General features: G+C 43.5%; 2 protein-coding genes across 4 annotated transcripts; both read right to left on the bottom strand.

The window, feature by feature from the left end:
• Window positions 1–929: 929 nt before the first annotated feature.
• Window positions 930–10,215, bottom strand: C1H6orf163 (chromosome 1 C6orf163 homolog). The gene is made up of 5 exons (XM_090025873.1): window positions 9,066–10,215; window positions 6,450–6,544; window positions 4,722–4,829; window positions 3,108–3,310; window positions 930–1,428 (listed from the first exon to the last, which is right to left on the bottom strand). The coding sequence occupies exons 1-5, from the start codon at window positions 9,211–9,213 to the stop codon at window positions 930–932; spliced, it is 1,053 nt and encodes a 350-aa protein (XP_089881999.1). The 5' UTR covers window positions 9,214–10,215.
• Window positions 10,216–15,426: 5,211 nt separating this feature from the next.
• On the bottom strand, window positions 15,427–17,924 carry SMIM8 (small integral membrane protein 8). 3 transcript variants are annotated; one of them, XM_090036217.1, is made up of 3 exons: window positions 17,799–17,924; window positions 17,143–17,300; window positions 15,427–15,740 (listed from the first exon to the last, which is right to left on the bottom strand). In XM_090036217.1, the coding sequence occupies exons 2-3, from the start codon at window positions 17,275–17,277 to the stop codon at window positions 15,582–15,584; spliced, it is 294 nt and encodes a 97-aa protein (XP_089892343.1). In that variant the 5' UTR covers window positions 17,278–17,300; window positions 17,799–17,924; the 3' UTR covers window positions 15,427–15,581. The 3 variants fall into 3 exon arrangements, with proteins under 3 accessions (XP_089892343.1, XP_089892353.1, XP_089892332.1); XM_090036227.1 differs by lacking the exon at window positions 17,799–17,924 and adding an exon at window positions 17,617–17,785; XM_090036206.1 differs by lacking the exon at window positions 17,799–17,924 and having other exon boundaries at window positions 17,143–17,610.
• Between the last annotated feature and the right edge of the window lie 2,402 nt (window positions 17,925–20,326).

Below are 20,326 nucleotides of genomic sequence, written 5' to 3'. Positions count from 1 at the left end.
CTGCCCCACTCCCTGGGGTGGAAGCAGGAAATGGCAGCCAGAGGAGGGAGTGGGAGCCCAGAGACTTCAGCTGCTGATGGAGTCAGAACCATGGGGGGAGCAGTGGCCAAGCATGAACCCAGGGGTTGCAACTTAACTCCTTGGAGGTCACATGTGGCCTGTGGGCCACCAGTTGTGTGTGGGCTATCAAATCTAGAGGTTTCCCAAGATCTATAGATGTGTGTAGGTGATCTATGAAGCACCTAACTGACCTTACCACCACTTCTCCAGTCCATACCTTTTGGTGGCCTGAAGCCGTCTGTCTTTGACTGACTGCCACCTGGAAGCATCTGAGGATGATAAAGCTGCTTTGAGAAGTACCAGCTTTCAGTTGGACACCCTCAGACTCTAGAGAGAGTACAGCAAAACACAACAGCTCTGGACCCAAACCCAGAAATGCCAGCAAGCAACAGCTGAGTGGAGCTCCACTTCAGGAGAATTCTGCACATTTTCAGGCAGAAGAGCACATGACTGAGAAATGCAAGCACTTGTCCCTTCAGCAATCCATGCCCAAGATGCACTTGTTTTTATTCTCTTGCACTTCTTAAAGTGTGTCTGCACTCATCTGAGTATAATTAAACTTTTCTTGATCACAAAAAGTAGCTGAATAGATTTTCTTACCACTTAAAAGTATGAAATGAACAGTATGACATTTCAGCTTAAAAAGAACAATTTTTGTGAATGTATACATAAGTGAAAATAAGTGATTATAAGTTAAGGTGCAATCTTAGCTATATTATTTGTGGGAATGACTATTCATGAATCATTCCTGAGTTTGGCTCATCCATTAGTCATTCAATAATAGTAGTGCTTACTTTTCTTTTTGGCTTTTCCTACAACCACACAGTTATCATGCAGTGCACAGAAATGGCTTTATTCTTCATCATTCCCTACTTGTGATACTGGCCTGTCGTTACAGTAAATCTTACACCCATCTTAGGACAGGCCATAGATTCTTCATCACAAGGCTTAGCTCCCTTTTCTTGATCAGTGTAATCAGTTGTCTTTCGGAACGGCAGGATAAAATCTGCTTGTCCTGGAGACAGCTGAGGAAACGTAACATCAATATATTTCTGAAAAGCTTGTCTTGTGTCTGCTATTTCAGCTTCCAGGCTGTTTTTCCAAACTGTCATGTTTTCTAGTTGTTGGTTCAGAGTCTGTATTTGAGCTTCTGCTTCTTTCTGTTCGAGCAGTGTTTCTTCTAGTTTAACCTGATGTTCTGCTTTTGCTTCTCTGAGCTGCTTTTCAGTGTTCTCCTGATTCTCCTTTTGTGATATGTCCAAAGCAATATTCATTTCATACTGTTTTTCTTTTGTTAATTGATCAAACTTCTTCTGATACACTTCTTTAGCCAATATCTTAGCTTCATGGAGCTGCTCCATGTGCTTTCTATAAACAAGATATATTATTAAAGATTGTTAAAAAAAAATAAGTACTGTAGCACTGTGCAATGCTAACGTGTCTTATGCAACTACAAATACAAGTAAAATTATAACACAAAGTAGAAGAATGATAGGAATAAGCAGAATCAAAAAGGCTGTAAGGGGGAAATATTCTCCTTTGTATGGCAGACAACATTTTTGTGTCTATCACCTGTTCTACTTTATGGAGAACTTTTAATATTCAGTAGGCTGCATAGGCATTTTGCTCAGGAGAATCAGAAGAGGGTAGCTACATTGGTGTAGGGGTGCTATCTGCATAAGAAAGTTCTACGGGATGGGGCCTTGTTTTCATAGTGAAAATGAAAATTTTAAATAATATAGCATAACAAAATATGGCTCTATTTGGAAAACCTGTTGAGAAGGGAACATTCTGTCATAACAGATCTGTGCTCTGAACTGTCAGAGTTATTTCTGTTGGTTTTGGTGACAAAAGTACATTTTACTATTCTCATCTCATTGGAGAAGGAACACGATGAGTCAATATTAGCTTAATTAAGTAAAGGCAGAATTTGCCCTCACTTTCACCTGTCAAATTCCATTTCATTCAAATGAAAAAAATGGGTTTTGCACAAATGTAACTGAGAGCTGAGCTGGCTTGTAAAATTAATTTCTAGTGGTGATCTGTGTACCACGAAAAAAACCCTTAACTTTCAGACCCTACGATAAGTTTGTGGTACTGGCAATTAGAAGCAAAATACTGTTGTACTTCTAAATTAAGTGAATTTACATGAAATCAGCAAGACAATAGTAAGACTAAAATTCTACATGGCCATTTATAGTCCCAGAGTGGGTAACAGAATTGCTTCTACACTTTAGTCAGGTAACTCAGAATTGATTGCAAGCTGAACTTTGGGGCTGCATCCAGACAAGCATGGATGTGCGGTATGTAGCGCAGCAGACCCGTCTGTGGCACCACACAACTGCACTTACAGGCATGCCTCGCACTGAAACCTTGCAGTGTGGGCAGGGGGGTGGCAGGTTGACTCCAAAAAATAGTGATCTCCCAGGGTCAAAAAATCCACACCAGAAAAAGGGGGGTGGTACATGTGGCAGCAGTGTGTGCAGCCCAAAACCAGAGCCTGTCCAGCCAGAGCCACACTCCGGCTGCTGGTCAGGCTCCCAGCTGCAGGAGTGCTGCAGCTGCAGTTCCCTGAGGCTCCCAGTACCCCAGGTAAGGCTGCTGGGGTCAGCACAGTTGCCTGCCCCAGCCTCCCCTATCCCACCTGGTGTAACCTGCCATGCTCCAGAGTGTGCATGGCATAGGCATTCCCCTTGGACAAATAGCAGTGATTCAAGGTATGCTGATGCTACTTGTCCCTGGGGAAACAAATGGCCACGTTCGTCTGGATGCAGCCTGATTGTCCACTAGGTGAAATATCATTCTGTCCTTGGTGCCTGAGAAACATGTATGTCTTCACATCATTGTCCTTAGTTATATATCCATCTGTATGCTTTGTGTCCATTCTAGAGATAGAATGTACTATTAGAATATTAGTGTTTAGTTATTTTGACAATGGACACCATAGAAAACCCTACACAGAGTGTTTTAGTAACTTGAGGCATACATTTTTGTTTATCTTTATAAAAATGAACAAACTGTTGAACTATAGAAAATGTCAAGAATACTTTTGCTGTTTGGCCATTTCTTTCAGTGCAGCCTCCCTTTCCTGTCTTCTGGCTTCAGCTACAGCTTGCATCTTTTCCAGAGCACATTCCATCTGGACGCGTTGAAGTTTGTGAGCCATGCGCTGTTCTGCAGCTTCAGATTCCCTCTTCAGTTCATCTTCCAGATACTGCTTCATAACTTTTCTTGTTTGCAACTCTGTTTCCTTAAAAGTAGTTTTAAATAGTGGGCAACAAAGTATTTTTTAATCTCTCATTAAGCCCCCACCCACACCTATAAAACTCAGAGGGAAAACAGCATTTCAATATATCACTGAAAGAAAACAGCCATAACTCATTGTATAAAACAGTTCATCTTCTTGTCTTGTACACTAAGGTCTATCAAAAATACTTAATAAACTGATGGCAAATAAATGAATTGTCAAATATTAGGAATTCTGAGATTTTGCAAAAGCAAGAGACATCTTGGAGCACAGCTCAGGACTACAGAATAAATTCCCAGAGGAACTGAGGGATATTGTAAATCTCACCACTTTCTATTTCAAATACCAGGATGATTTCTTTGACCTTCTGTATATAGGTATATAGCAGTGTGTGTGTGAGAGTAATGCTGCTTAATGCGTTAGCTGGAGGTGTGCAGGTACTACAATGCTGACAATAGTTTAAGGACTAATAGCATCAATATATAAAACAAATAGAATACACAGAATATACTTATAGAATATAGAACAGGATGTTGTAGAAACTTAATCACTGTTTGTAGTTGTTTCCCTTTATATAAATTTTTGTCATTGGAACTTAGGTCAATAGTAACACGCATAAATGAAATCGAGTTTCTATACAATAAAATATTGCAGTTTTCCTGTTCAATTTATAAATGTTTTTATAGTAACATACTTTCAGATGTTTCCTCTTTTAACTCACTTAGGCCCCAGCTCAACAAACAAGTTAAACACCTGAGCTTCCATGACAAAGAATGTAAAACTGTACTTAAAACTGAGCCCATGTTTAACTGTTGCGCTGACTGCAAAAATGATTTAATCATATGCTTTAAAGTCATTTTCTAAACTGGTGCCCTACTGCACATCTGTTAGAAAGCAACCAGGTTTCATACGATAAAAAGAAAAGTACAAAACACTACCCAAAAATCCCACCCGTTCCTCCTCCCCACCAAAAAAGCCCAAGTATGTGTTCAGGCAGAACCAAAAAATTTAGTACGTCTAAACCCAATAGTCCAAGGCAAATTCTCTCACCCAACAGCAGATGTCAGACCCCAGCTGAACTGAGAAGGGCATACAGAAACATAAATACTTTTTTTTTAACATGCAGTAAGGGCATGGGCAGATGGTTAAAGTATGTTAACAGGATGCTGGGGACTTACTCTGTAAAAACTGATGTGCACTAACTGCCCAGTCATGTTTACCCTATGGTAAATGAAAGTTAAACCATAGTAAATCCTCCTCTGTGTCCTGGCTAGTAACTCGCTTTAATTTGACCATTTGCCCATATACTAGGCACCCTGTATATATATAGTTAATAAAATAAATCAGTTATACACTTGTACATTTCTACAGTAAAATATTTGGTATATTAAAAACAAAAGTAATGACTCCCAACCTTTAATTGCTGTTCGTGCCTTTTTTTAAGGTATTCTACAAATTCATTGTGTTCATCTGCTGCTCCCTCAAGGGCTTTTTCCAATGCATCTTCTTTTTGTATCTCAGCCTTTAAGAAAGGTCATAATTCAAACAGTTAGCTAAAGGAAAAGGACCAGATGTTATATCATCAATAACTCTATTGTTTTCCATTTAAAAAATAGAGTGCAATAATTCGAAATAAAGAGATGAAATGCCTCATGAGTTTGTCCCATTGGACAAAATTTGTCATTGTTCTTTCAAAAACAGACATACAGTGATCACTGTCAAAATGTTATTTGTTAACACTACTACCCATATAGTGGAGTTAAGATAATACATCCATGAAGTATTTTAAGTTATAGGGCACTCCCAGTATCTCACATAGTACAGCCTGGACAAAAGCTGGCAAATGCTGATACTGTGGCCACGGTGCATTTCAGATACAAATATTTAAGCAAATATAAACTTACTCTTCATAATGTTAACATACAGGTGTTGGAATATTTTTAGAAATGTGCCTTGTTGAGCATGCACCGCAAGCAGTTTATGAATGCACAGCTTACTCTTAGCTGCAGTGAAATTAGTGGGAGTTTTGCTTTGACTGTTTGGGGCAGGACTTGCTATTTGTGCAGCAACAATTTTAGACTAGGAATGTCAAACATATGGTACATGGGTCAGATCCACTAAGTGGAGCCATACAACCTGGCCTGCAGGTTTCTGGACTGACCCTCCAAGCTATATGAGGCAGATGCCAGTCCCAGCCCATGCTCTGCATGTGGCACATGGGCTGACCCAGCACTGCATGCAGCACAAGGGATCCATCCGGGGCATTGGCTGCATACAGCAACTTGCCACAGCCCTGCATGTGGGCTCCACTGTGCATGGGTGACCTGGGACCCCATTTGGACTGGCACTGGAGCCAGCACAGGGCCAGTCTGGTACGGCACTACATTGCAGCCCATGCTCTGGCTCAGCCCCTATGCTGTGTGCAGCACCGGGTCCAGTCCACACCACATGTAGGGCAAGCCCTGGAGTGAGGCTGGCACATACTGTATGTATCATTCAGGCTCAACCTGGTGCCATAGATGTGGCATGCAACATGGTGGGGTTGGCCCCATCTGACCCGCACTGTCAGGCCAGAGGACTGTCAGGGACCTTCCTCTGGCCTGTGGAGCCAGATGAGTTTGACACCCGTTCTGGACTTATTGAGTGCCTATACACGAGCAGCAAGGCTGCTCCAACATGTTGTAATTACACTGCGTTGGAGCACACTGCGTTGGAGCAGGCTCAATTAATTGAGTCTCCTGGAGCGTGCTAATTACTGCTTTCCAAAAGACTCCAGCGTCTAAAAGACTCATTGAACGAGCTTTAGTTAAAGTGACCATACCACCATCTCTAAGTGTAGGGTTGCTGATGCACAAGATGCTTCAGGCACTTTAATTAGAGCGACTCTCAGAGCTGCTCTAATTAAAGTGCATCTCCCTCCCCCACTCCCAGATCATGTGTATAAACATCCATTATTGCCAATTATATAAATAGGCATTTGTAGTTGGTCAAAACACACAAACTCCAAAAAATAAATGATTCAATCAAGACTATGTGATTTGAGCTCAAAGGACTTAATCCATAATAACCACATTATGATAAACATTCAAAAGACTTGAAAGGACTCATCAACCTGGACTGACAGTGGTATAACTTTATTTACCACAAGCTGGAGGTCCTTCTTCAGTTTTTCAAGCCGTTCTTGTATTTCTAACTCCTTTTTTTCATGTTGTTGTTGCTGAAGCTCTGCTCCAATTTCTATGTTTATGAAATAAATGGATCATGAACAACATGCTACATGTGTAAAGAAAATTGTAAACTGTTTCTGACCGTTTGCTTTATTCACTGTTCAAATAGAAATGGTACACAAACGTGAATCCTCACTTCACTTATTATCACATACATGTAATTATACATAGTGCTATAAGTGCCATGGTGTATGCAGTGCTTTAAACTCAAGGGCTTAAGTCTTGATCCAGTAAAGGACTTCAATGCCTACAGCAATGCTTAAGCAGAACTGAAGCTGTGCAGCTGTTCAGAAAATAATCCCAGATTAATTGGGCTAGAGAGAGGAGCATGAGTCTATAGCCCACTGGCTATGGCACTCATCCAGAGGGGAGGAATCTGAGAAAGAATCTGAGATCTGGTTCTTGTTCCCATGACTGCTTATGCATTTTACATTGAACAGGATAAATATATCTACAGCTCCAAAACATCACCACTCATGTTCTGGGCAGGTAAAAAGTGCAGTGGTTAGGAGACTCTCCTGGAGGTGACAGCATATGAAACCTCTTAAACTGAAAGTAGCTCTGAATCCAGGTCTCTCACTTCCTAGGCAAGTGGTTCAACAACTGAAAGATCATTAGATCTTAATAAAAATAGAGGAAAAGGAATTATCACATGAAGCTACTTTCATTTCCCAGCCCAGACAAGCAGATATTCATTTACCATTGCATTGACTGGGGCAACCAGGTACAAATCCAGAGCAGAGCTTGAGCTCACACCTCTGGAGCCATGGTGAGATACCTTAGGCACACACTGTGACAGTATCAGGAGGTTACAAATTTAGACATTTTCCCCACCTCAGTTGAATAAATGTGGTCTCAAAGCTTTTATGGATATATTCCTAAATTTTTTTTCTGAGAGAGAATTAATTTACATCAGGAAAATAAAGAAAATTAAAAGAGTGAATACATTGAGTAATAGATTAATTTAAAAAGAAAAGGAGAGGAAAATACTTCAAAATAGAGTATTTTAAGACAGTCCTTAAAATGTCTTAATGTCTGCATCACCCACAGCTCCTGTAGAGCACTGAACACATACTTGATACTTGAAATAAGTCTTCGTATTAGTTTAAAAAATAAGTACACCAAGCTTTATGCAATTACTTTTTGTAAGTCATGATTGAATATAGAAAGCATAACTCCTATAATATGTAAAATCACTGTTCAGAATATTTACGACAATAAGGCATATACCAGCTTAATTTGTTGGTATATTTCTAACTGTTGCTATTAATACTAACAAATTAACATATATTTTCTTCCAATTTTTAAATGATTATTGAAGTATTATAGATAATTTAATTAGAAACTTAGAGAGAGTCTTATGTGAGAGTACAGTACTATCTTGAGTTATTCTGGCAGAATCTTGCTTATGAACTTTCCATAGCAAAGCTTGTAACTTTGTTTAAATATTAATTGAAAACAATTATACTCAACATCGTTGTGACCACGGTGTCCATAGTCATCATGAGGTAGTCTCTAACACCATTATTATTTTTCTCTCAAGCTATCAAGGTATTAAGCTAAGGTCCAGATACAGAACAAAGACTTAGAAGCAGGCTCCACTAGGATTTGTGTAGGTATAAAGGATCCTGGGTGGATCCCACTGCAAGGTGAAAGGACAGTATGATCCAAATATGATTCTTCTCCATCCACTTGAGCCTTACCAACAATTTTCAAACATGTATATAGGTAGCTTTCTCTTGTTCTTTACAGTGGGCAGATCTTAAACACCTTCAGTTACTGCTGTTTACTTGAAAAAAATAGTTATTTGTTATAGCGTATTTACAGGCAGTCCTCGACTTACAATGCTTCAAGTTACAACGTTTCACGGTTACAATGTTTATAAATTGACACCGTTTCAACTTTCTGACATCAGTTTCGAATTTACAACGCTGGATCTGCTACCAAGCCACACCAGCGAACATCTGTTCAAACTTCCTTGGACACTTTCTTTAAGAAAGCAGACAAGACTCCAGAAAAACCTGCAGCCAAGGCTCCTGAGAAGACGCCAGCCAAGAACTCTTCAAAAAGTCCAACCAAGAGCCTTTCGAAGAGTCCAGCAAAGTCACCTCAAAGAAGTCCTTCCAAATCAAGATGATTGATATTTACAATATAAATACATTACTGTAGCGATATTACTCATCTATAATTGATCAAGCACAAAATTCTGGGGTATTTCTAGTGAAAATAGGGTATGGGGCCTTCGCTCAGGAACCAATCCCCCATAATAACATTTTTTTTTATGAGAAAATTGGTTCTGAGTTACAATGTTATGACTTAAGATGCAGTTTTCAGGAACCATTTGTGTCATAAGTCCGAGGACTGCCTGTATATGTATTCATAAGTAAGTATATTTTCCTCTGAGCAACCAAGAAAGGCCATCAGACTTAAGCTGTAAATGTCTTGTGAATGTTGAGAGTAGGTGTAGAGAGCTACAATTTGCATATTCCTGATTCTAGAATTACAAATGAACAATTTGGAAACAAACTTACCCAATATATCCCGGTGCGTATAAAACCGTGTTTTGTAAGGCTTATATTCCCGAATCCGTTCAAAGGTGGCAGGAGAAGGAGGTGGTGGTATAATTTTTGAACAAACGGCACAGCAAACAAAAGAGTTTAAATCTGGATTCCTAATCATGTCTGTATTCAAGTAGTTTTATCTAATTAAGGAAGTTACTTAAATGTCAGAATTATATTCTAGTTGGAATAAAATCAGGCCTCATTGCTGCCAGTAAAAGAAGGTTTACTTCTTCCACAGAAAATGTGCTGGTCAGTAAAAACATAGAATCATCCACCATTATTTTTTAGGGTATCTAAAAGATTCGCCTGCAGGTTAGGAACACAAATGCTGAGGAGCTCATTCCCGTGATGCAGACAGATGATGAGAAAAGCTTCATTATCTGACCTTTTGCTGTCTTAAAACAATCTCCTACCTAGCAACTGTTACTAGGCAGGACAAGCTTTGCTCACAAAAGCACTTTGGTTCATGTCTGGTGTTAGACCAGCATCTCAGCAGACTTTTCATTCATTATTTAAAGAATGTCAATACTTTCAATTGACACCAAGCTTAAAGGGGTTTTTTAAGTATGTAGTAGCGGCTTTTGTTTATAGGTTTGGCTTGCAGTGGTTTTGGTGAACAGAAATGTCACCACTGCTAATAAGAATGGGAGGCCTGCCATCTGAAAAAAGTCTCCACGTAAAAAATCATTTTGATTTATAGTTCCTGCCAGGCTAACTAATTTTCCTGTTAACTTCTCTTACTATCACTGAGAAGGAAAGCTACAGAAAAATGAGGAAACTAAAATGCACTGATGCTATTTTCTTGCCCCCAATACATGTACAAGCAGCTGTGCTGGGGAGTGGTGAGTGTACCTATTTTGTCATTCTAGAATTAGCCTGTATTAATCTCAGTGTGCATGCTGTTTTTATAGGAATCGGATATTTAACATTTGATGACTGACAACACTATTCTTATATTGCCCATCAATCCACTATATGGCCACGTCCAGATGAGTGAGCATGTGCCTGTTGCTGTGCTTCAAAGCAGTTTGAGATGCCACAATAGGCACACTAGGAATGAAAAAATGTTCTGCACGGACTCATTGTGATACCAGGAAATCATAGTATCAATTAAATCCTAAATCCCACACTGGGAAAAAGCGGCACAAGGCACATACAGCAGTGGATAGACCTAGGCTCTGTCCCAGATAAGCAGGGATGTGGGGAACTGTGGGAGTGGCATGGACTGTGTGGGTGGGGGGGACTCTGGGTGTGGGGGGCTGCTCAGGAGGTGTGGGTCCCCTACCTGCCTGCCCGCTGGCATGGCACACAGCCCCCACCACAGCAGCAGCGGGCCATCAGGGTGCTCATGGCCCACTACCGGCAGAGACCCAGTGCCACCTGTGCCACATGGAGCTGACCTGGCCTAGCCTACTGGCATGTGCCTTCAGGCAGAACCAGGCCAGCTCTTGCTTTCACTGTATGCTACAGTGCCCATATCACAGCCCAGACAGCTATGTCATCTGGATCTGGCAGGCATACAGCCATGGGGCTACAGATTCAAGGGGGCGAATGGTATCTTAGGTGGCAGCAGGTCACAGCCAGGCATCAGGCCCCACTGCCAGACTGCTGCAGTGGGTAGGGGGTGCAGGGGCCACTCTAGGTCAGGGCTGCTGCAGCAGTCCAGCTGACGCAAGGGGCTAGCATCCGCAGATACCAATTGGCCCAGTCTCAGAAGCTCACCAGAGCTGCTCCCTAGGGCAGCTTTCTTTACTGCTGGAGCCAGCACAAGTTTCCCAGCCTCTGGTGCCCCTGGCTGAAGATCTGGGAGAAGCGCGGCAGGGTCAGTTTGCCCCAAGTGGCACAATTTGCCCCAAAGTGCACGTTCAGGCATGCGTACTGAGGCACAAAGCTCCAGCACAAATTTGTGCTGTTGCTATTTGAGCTGCTGCAAGCACACTTGCCTGAATGTGTGTGCGCGGCCTGTGGTTGCATCCAGATGAGCGCGGCCGAGCAGTATGTGGTACTGCAAACACATCTGCAGTGCCACATGCCACGCTGTCAGCTGTTCTCTGTACTGCAGTGGGGCGCTGCCCATGCATGTGCTGCTCCATTTTTTTTCAATGGATTTTTTAAAAAACCTGGCTACCCAAGGGTAAAAAATAATGCAGAAAAAGCCCACAAAGCAGTGCATGCACAGGCAGCGCATGTGGCTGAAAAGTGGAGCTGGGTTGCCTGGAGCTGCACTCTGGCTGTCAGCCGGGTTCCATGCAGTCGGATCACCACAGCTGCAGCCCTGGGACGCCCCAGATACAGCTGCTGTGGGGCCAGCACAATGCTGGCCCCAGCCTCCCCTACTGCTCCCAGGATAATTTGCCACATGCCAAAGCATGTGTGGCAGGGGCATTCCCCAGGGTCAAGTAGCTATGGCACAAAGTGCTCTGCTGCTACTTGTCCCCAGGGAACCAAACATCTACACCCATCTGGATACAGCTTATCTGTTTTGTATTTGTCCTGTTTCCTCCATTTTCTGTATATTATCTGTGTATTATTAAGGGATTTCTTCTTAAAGTAATTGCTAAGAGTAAAGAAGGATGAACCTTATCTGAAAAAATAAAAGCAAGGCTGAACATTCCTTCAATCTACAGTGTTTGGTTTTGCTTAGCTAATTAGTTCTAATTTCAGTCAATGGACACCACCACCAAGTAACCTTCTCAGACAAGCTCCCCCCTAACACAATCATACTTGGACTTGCAGTTAGTTAAATAAAAACATCCTCTCTCTCCATTTTCATTTATTATTTTCTATTATTTATTTATTTATTTAGCTCTTGGTGCTAAATCATGTTCTGCACAAATCACTGGCTCAGAGGGTTGTGTGTCAAAAAGCACCTCTGTGCTATGGCAAGATTTTGGTTTGTGGTCAGAAAGGTTAGAAAGTTTGGTCGCTCAACTGCAAGCCTGTTCGAGATGTTTTTGCTCCCTAGGACTAGAGCATCTCTTATAGGATTTTTTTCCCCTCAGCAGTACATTTTATAATACGTCAATTATCTGGGTTTAAATTCAAACGGACTGCCTACTTCAAGTTGAAAAATATTCAGCCAAAATTGTTCATCTGTTCCTGAAGATGAAGCTAGGAAAAACATGGTTCTTCCCTATTTTACAAATCCTGGTGACCTTTATTGAATGCTTTAGTGCCTCTATGCTTTGCAGCAGACACTTTGATTTTGGCTGAGGCATGCAGACTCCATCGGAGATGTGCCTTTTGCCATCCCTGTTAAAAGTTTACCCACATTTGGCCAAGTTGCCATGTTTTGGAAAATAAGTTTGCACATGCTCAGTAGATATTTAATAGTTATTAGCAAGCAAATTCCCAAAGATTCTGTTCATGTTGGGCACACTCCAGGCTGGAGTGGAACAGGACTTCCCCTGTAATTGTTGCACTTGGTTGATGTGGGGTGGATCTGATTAGCCCCAGGCCAGACAGATCTGGGAGTCTTCTCATGGACCCTCCTGCTGGGGCTATAGAGCAGGGGTAGACAAAATGCAGCCCATGGGCCGGATGCGGGCTGCCACCATTATATCTGGCCTGCAGGGCCCCTAAAAAAATTAGAAAATTAATATTAATCTGCCCTGGGCTGCCTGTCATGCAGCCCTTGATGGCTTGCCAAAACTCAGTAAGTGGCCCTCCGCCCAAAATAATTGCCCGCCCCTGCTATAGAGCATGGAGAAGGAAGCTGCTTCATTTGAGTACAGACAGAAAAGAAGCCAGACCAGTAAAGATTGAGGGACAATATTACAGAACAAGGATCCTGGGATTGAGGAAGTGAAGGAGATGGGGGAAAAGGGGAGGGGGTGCTGGGATTCGGGACTATGACTGGCTTCACAAGGAGACTGGGGCCAAAGGCCAAAGAGCGACACAGGACTGGGAACTAGAAACCACTGGGTAATCAGAAGAAGAGACTGAGATAAAATAAGGTGCTAAGGAAGGAGGTAGGTTGAAGGGAGAAAGTACCTGATGTGAAAGGGGAAATAGATCTGATGAGGAGGCAGAGTAAGAGGAGAAAACTGAGACTGACAAGCGAAGAGATAAATCAAGTTGCTAGGTAGTGAAGCAATAGTATACTGATGCAAGAAGCCCAAGGAGGATCTGGGAAACCAACACAGACAAGGCTAAAAAGGAGAGCATAGGCCAAGGTTCACCCAGAGGTAAAGATCACAGAGGGGGACCCACAAAGTCAAGGCCCAACCGAACTCATGAGACAAACAACAAAAAAGCACGGGTAGAAGTCAGATTCAAAATAATGCCCAGCAGTCGATGCCAAATGGAGAATAGTGGGCATTGGGTATGTCTACACATGCTGTTAATATGCAGCAATAAATTCTGGTGCATACTGTACCAGAGTTCATTGCTCACGGGTGCTGCATTTATATGTATACCTGGTACTGTAGCACACTCAGCCAGGTTGGAGAAGCCCCAGCTGGCAGAGGATCTAGGGGGTCAGCCTGTTAGCCTGGGGCTGCTCTGACATGGCTGAACATGCTGTGAAGGGGCTTTGTGGGGTACAAGTGTGCTTCAGTGAGGCTAGTCGGCAAGCAGCCCCTGCACTGAAGCACCCTTGTACTCCATCCAGCTGCATTGTATGTCTACATGTGCAATGCTGTGGAGTAAAAAACACCACAGCAGGATAGTGCTTGTATTTAATTAGTTTCCTGGAGCCTAATAGGACTGCACATGTAGACACGCAATGTTTACTGCAGAGCTAGTCTACTCTGCAGTAAATGTCTTCTGTAGACACACCCACTGAGTGCCAAAGAAGTCCAAGGAGCTAAGGCAGGGTTGGGCAATTATTTCGGGCAGAGGACCACTTACTGAGTTTTGGCAAGCCATCAAGGACCGCATAGCAGGCAGTCGGGGCAGATAAATATTCATTTTCTAAATTTTTTAGGGGCCCCGCAGGCCAGATAGAATGACCTTGGCAGGCCGCATCCAGCCCCCCCGGCACATTTTGCCCCCCCAAGCTAAGAATAACACCCTTGAGAACTCTGTGGGGAGACATGAGGTAACAAGATAACAGAACAAGAAAGAACATAAGGGTGAAGAAATAAATAGCACTTGGCTACCAGCTTAATAGTATGCAGCCACCATGGCTGGTATATTGAAGGCAGCTGGAGGCTTGTAGGGCAGGGGAACAGCAAATGCACTCTGGCAAGGAATACCCTCCCACAGACCTTACATGAAACAGGAGTGAAGCAGGAGGCAAGGTAGCCCTCACTGCCTTGGACAACATGGTGAGGCTGTGCCAGCTGGGCCACTCTGTGGGCTAGGCAAGCACCAGGGAATTCACTTGGTCCTTTCTGCTGTTTAGAACTCAGATGGAAACTGTGCAAGGTGATCACCTCTACCAACAACAGATGTGGTTGCCATGACAAGTTTGCAGGCCTGGAGGAGGTATAAAGACAGGCAACTCAGGGAGGTCTGGAAGGAGACAAGAAATTATTCTGGCCATAATATAGCTCTCAGAGAAGGCAGAAGAAAGAGTGCATCAGCATGCTCTTTATCAGACTCCTAGCACTCAAATGGATTCATTGCTATATTCAAGAGGAAGGATCAAGGCATACTCACAGACCCAGCCAGAGCTATCTATGACCAATTGGGTCCAGATTATGATTGGACAAACTCAATTCTAACATCTGATTTTGAACTCTTGACTGTTCATCTTTAATATTAACATCATTTTGCTGGTGAAGTTATTTAAAAATGTATTTAAGTTTCTGTGTATAACATTTAATCTATCTTCATATTAATAAAGTATCCTGTGATTTTAGAATGTCCTTTACTTAGATCATCTTGATTCCAATGACTTGCATTAAATTGTAAACATAAATGTTTTTCAAGCTAGCTTTGAATGGATTCTTATTTTTTCTAAAGTATTTGTTCTCACAGCTTTTTTCACTAGAAGTCAACAGAAATATTTTTGTCAGTATCTTACCAAATATTTTAAAATACATTTGTCAAATGTTTTGCTTGTTTAAAACTAGGTAGTTGCAATACTAAAAATGCCAATTTTTGCAGATCATATCTATTACCTTTTCGCCACAAACAGTATGCCTTGAATTAAAAGCCTGTCATTATTTTCAACGGAAATTATGGTTCAACTCATCTTGCTATGACAGAAATTTAAAGGCATTTAAAGACCAGTTTTCACATGTTAATTATGCTTCTTCCTAACACAAATTCTAAGCATCAGAGACAATGGTTCTTAACAATACTTTTAATACTGTGCATAACTTATATATAATTTATAGGTATACACATGGTATTTCATAATCATAACGCAACTTAAAGTGGATTAAATTTCAAAAGAATCATTTATTCATTATTTTAAGAACTGAATAGGGAAAAAGCACTCAGGATACCGACTTATAAAACTGATTCAGATCAATAGATTTGGAAAGTTTACTGCCAGTCAGTTTATTAATGTTTGTCCTGTTAGTTATCAGTTCTTTAATCCCACTTGGAAGTTTTCCTTCTCATAGACCTGGTTCCTTCACTGTCAATAGCCTCATAGAGGTCCTTTTTATTCTCTTGTGTTGTATGCAAGTAACCAATGTAGGCCACACACAGTGTGATTGTTATGAGTCCAAATGCCATTACAGGTTTGTTCTGTTTAAAAAAAAAAAAAAGCAGTTAAAACACAAACTTTAGTCAAAACTGGGGTTGTTTTATTTATCATGTACATCAAATTCTTAACACCTGACCTGCAAAGTGACCAGTAAACTTTAAGGATATTAGTACTCGTGCCCTTTTGATACTTAAGCAATTCCCTTCAAAAAGACGACAGGCTCGACTTTTTCCAGGGATTAAAATATTTTCCTATAAAATGCTACCTAGTTAAAAGAAACTAAAACATTCCTTCCCATCCCCTTCATGAGGCCCCAGTGTGGATCACATATACTGTGTCATGGATCAACAGAAAGCTGAATTCCTAAGTGACAAGACCAGTTGATAACATGCTCAATCTGGATACCATTGGCACAAGAAGTCTGATCCTCTCAAACAAGTTTTTACTTTTTTCCCTTGCAAAAACACTTATAAATTATTGCCGCATCCTATGCTTCACTGAATGCACCAGAGAATGTGCAACCTCATTAATGTTGCTGGACTATGTAGATAAACATAAACAGAATATCATCTACTTAACTGCTAAAGCAAATATTACAACAAAGAACATCCACTGACATCTTCCAGTTATGTCAGGAACCCATACAAATGTACATTTAAAGTAATTTTCCACATTACTTTAATGAGATTGTTTTATAATGCTGTATTAGAAATAATAGGCAAACATCTCTTGGATATTTTTCCAGCCATTTTTTTTGTTTCAAAGCTACTGCTTTTCATGTATTAACTGCCTGCGGGGGGGGGGGGGGCATCTATAATTGGTACCAGAAGATAACAGCCTCTCCTTTCTGCACAGCCTTCCAAAGCTTGCTAGCATTGCAGAGGCTGGTGCCAACACCATGTAATGGGATGTACCAGATCAGCAAAACCTGCTGCTTGGCTACCCACTGCTGTCTGCCAGCTGTATTTTGTTTGGTGATAATCACCTAAGAGAAAGGTAAAGCCTAAATATGTGTGCTAACTGGTTCTAAAAGTTTTGTAAAGAGAAGTGGGAACATGTGCTAGCATGGAGGCCTTTAAAAAATAAAAGGGCCTAAATTTAAGGAACCCAAACCCCCCTATTTTAAAAATAAACATTTTCTTAAAACTTTAAAAACCTCAGAACCCCTTTTCTTTACCCTGTTAAAAACGGAGAAGGGAGGCTCCCTGTTACTGAAAATATTGACTCTCAGGATGCCAACATCCTTATGGAGTTCCTCTGACCTTACTGGGATCAGATACAAAAAGTCCAACAATATACAGGGGGAAATTAAAGCTATGTTTACACAAAGCAATGTCAAGTGCTCAGAGAAAAAGTATTTTTAGCATGCTCTTGTAAACAGAGCAGTTATTAAAGCTCAAGTCAGAAGCGCCTCTTGAAACAGTCTCTGAGTAAGTGTCTTACAGGTTTAATGAAGAGCTCGGGGTTCACAGCACGGAACAGGGTGGTGGTTTGCACGCCCCGGAGTCCCGGGCTCCGACAGCCCCTTTCCTTGGGAGCTTCATTTGGGGCACTCGGTGGCTCAGAGGCTGAGGGCATCTTGACACACGCTGAAGTGTGACCTAGGAACAAAATTAAAAATAAATCTTCAAAACACAAGTGTCCGGGATCCATCCATGTCCCCCCAGCTCCGCCTCCTCCTCTGACCAGGCCATCCATTCCTCCCCCCAATCTTTTGCCACTGAAGCAGGTGCTTTCCTCAGGCAACTGCTACTGCTGTTCTCCATGTTTTGAGGGAGTGGCTCTGGCCTGTCCCTGGGGTAGTGAGGGGCACCGCCCACAGCTACTCTCACTGCCTGCCCTGCCCCAAAACAGCCCCTGGTTGCTCCAAAACTCTCATCTTCCTTTCCCATAATGGGCTGCAGGGGCCCATAATACCAAGAGCGCGTTGGGGCCTGGCCAAGCCCCTGCCCCATCTCTGTGCACAGGGAGACCTCCCGGGCAGGGGCAGGGGCAGGGGCAGGGGCAGGGGCAGACCCCGACCCCTCCCCCATCAATAGGGTCCGCGCGCGAGTGGGGGGGGGTGTTGCACACGACACGCCCTTCCCCCCACGCCGCACCAGCCCCTCGCGCCCCCTGCCGGGGGAAAGCCGCCAACCAAGCCCCGCCCTTCTGCTGCCGCGGGGGGTGACGGGAGCAGCCCGACACTGCAGGGGATCGGCCCGCCCTAGCCCCGCCTCCTCCTGCTCTGCTCCCAGCCAATAGCCGCTCGGCGGCCCCGCGCCCAATCAGCAGCCGTCTCACGCGGGAGGAACGTGCGCAGAGGGGGGTGGCGCTGGGGCGGGTGTGGTGACGCAGAAGCGTAACATTGTGGCCCCGCCCAGCGTTCTTAACGCCCTACTGTGACGCGGCGGCGGAAGGGCCCTGGTCCCAGCTGCGGTTGTAGCGAGGGAAGAGCCTTGGTTTTTAATCAGAAGATGAATAAACGATCTTGTTCTCGTTGCAGTAAGAGCTCTGGTAAAGATGTCCTCCTTCCAGAGAGGGCGGCTGGAGAGGCCCGCGGGTACCCGCCTGCACTGGGGGGCTCTCTGGGTGATGGGCATCCCTGGCCCTTCATGGCCCCCCGGGTGACCCTGCGCTTTGCATGACCCCTCCTAAGCACTGCTTCCCCTGTGGCCATAATCAGGTCTCAGAACGGGGGGGTGGACCCTGCACAGGTGCAAATAGGACCATGACAAATGTTTACCCAGATTTTGCCCAAGGCAGGTGCCCAACTGCCAGGGAAACGCCACAGGCTAGGCCTGTGTGGGTGGGGCCGTGCAGGTTGTTTCTGTGACAGGTTGTGCCTTTTAGCCATCCAAGCAGTATTAGACAAGTGCTGGGTGGTCCCCAGGTTTGCAGCTCAGACACATCTCCCAGCCCCCTTGCAGAGGCTGTAGAAATGCAAACATCAGCCAGGACAAATAGCCCCAACATGTTCACCTTGAACAGATTTGGGGCCAATGTCGTATTTCAGGTGTTTGGACCTGAATTCTTGATCTTCAGCTCCCCTCTAAAACCCTGGGGGGCACTTAAATCATGACCACACTTGTCAGACTTCTTTGCCTCACTTACAACAAGGTCAGATGGTTAGTCTGGCAGAGAGAAGACTGAGCTGGGTTTTGATAAGCAAGAGTTTTTGCAGGTGATATATTTTATTGGACGAACTGCCTGGTTGGGACAGACCAAAATGTGGTAGGAGTCTTCCTGAAGGGGGTGAGAAACGAAGATGGTGATAGGTTTTTCTCGGTGGCTGTAGGGGACAGGACTTGAGCTGCAGCAGAGAAAATTTGGGCTGGAGATTAGGAGGAACTCTCTGACCATGGGTGCCATTACCCATTCACGGTAGCAATTGCTACCTACAGTTAAAATGCAAGCAGACTTGCTTTCAAGCAGTTTGGCACACGTTAAATGCCCTTGTGGTGTGGAAGAGTTGTTCCCTTTCAGGCAAAGGTCATCTCCAGGGATCCAGGTTTTCCATTTCTCATGGTAAAACAGAACCCCTTTCACACAGATTTATTTCCCTGGCTCACTTTCCCCCTGGAGCCTTTGAAGTAAGCGGGGCTTGCAGGGGTCTGGGGGCCAGCTAGGGGCTTCCTCCGGCAGTGCTGGAGGGGCCAGGGGGTGGGGCTGCAGGAGTGGGGAAGTGGTTCCAGGCTCCATGTGCAGCTTCCCACACACGTGAAGGGCTGGTTGGGAAGCTGCACATGGAGGCATAAAGTCACGTATCATTGTGCTGGGTGGGCTCCTGCTTGCCTCCATGAGCTGCTTCCTCCTGGAGTGCTGGAAGCCCCACGTGGTCGTGGACAGCCTGCCCAACCTGATGGCATACAGATCCTTGTCCACTCACCATCGGGAAGCTGCCCATGGAGGCACGGAGCCTACCTGGCCCTATGGCTCCTACCTGTAGTGCCACAATCTGCATGTGCTGGCATGGAGCCAGCCCAGTCTGGTTCAGAGGTGTGCACCAGTAGGCAAGGCTGGCTCCATGCTAGCATGTGCAGGCCCTGGGACTCAGCCAGAGGCATGCCCCACTGGGGGCTCTGCCTGCAGCGGCCGTGAGCACCCTGAGGGCCTGTTGCCTGATGCTGTTGAGCCACTGGTGGTAGAAACTGCACCACAAACCACACAGCCACCCACAAACTCCATGCCTATACCCCACCACACCCCAACCATACAAAGTACATGCATGTATTTTTAAGAAGGTTCAAACAGTGTTATATTTTGTTTAATTTGTAAAACAAAAGTAATTCACTTGGTATAATCTTGAGTTTTTCTGCTCATAATTTTGAATTTTTTATGGGTATGACTCCCCAGGGTGTACAGAGTGGTCTCAGCAGCAGCTCTGGTTTTCCATGGTGAAAAATATATCAGTACTTAGAATTTATTTTATTATAGTGATTGAGGCACTGGTAGGCTTCCCAATTGCTTTAAAACTGTAAATATATCAAAAAATGTGTTTGACTAATACCTACACACACACACACACGATTTGGGGTTTTAAAAAATCTGAAAATTTGTGATTTTTATTAGAGAAAACCAGGATCCCTAGACTCATCTCCTAACACACAGTAACTTTAATAGGTTACTATATTCCCATGATTTGCAA

The sequence above is a fragment of the Crocodylus siamensis genome, chromosome 1, assembly GCF_052110815.1.
Source record: "Crocodylus siamensis isolate JL-2025a chromosome 1, ASM5211081v1, whole genome shotgun sequence".
In the NCBI taxonomy this organism is placed as follows: Eukaryota; Metazoa; Chordata; order Crocodylia; family Crocodylidae; genus Crocodylus; species Crocodylus siamensis.
The sequence above is the reverse complement of the archived record's forward strand: the minus strand, read 5'-3'. Positions and strand labels throughout refer to the sequence as shown.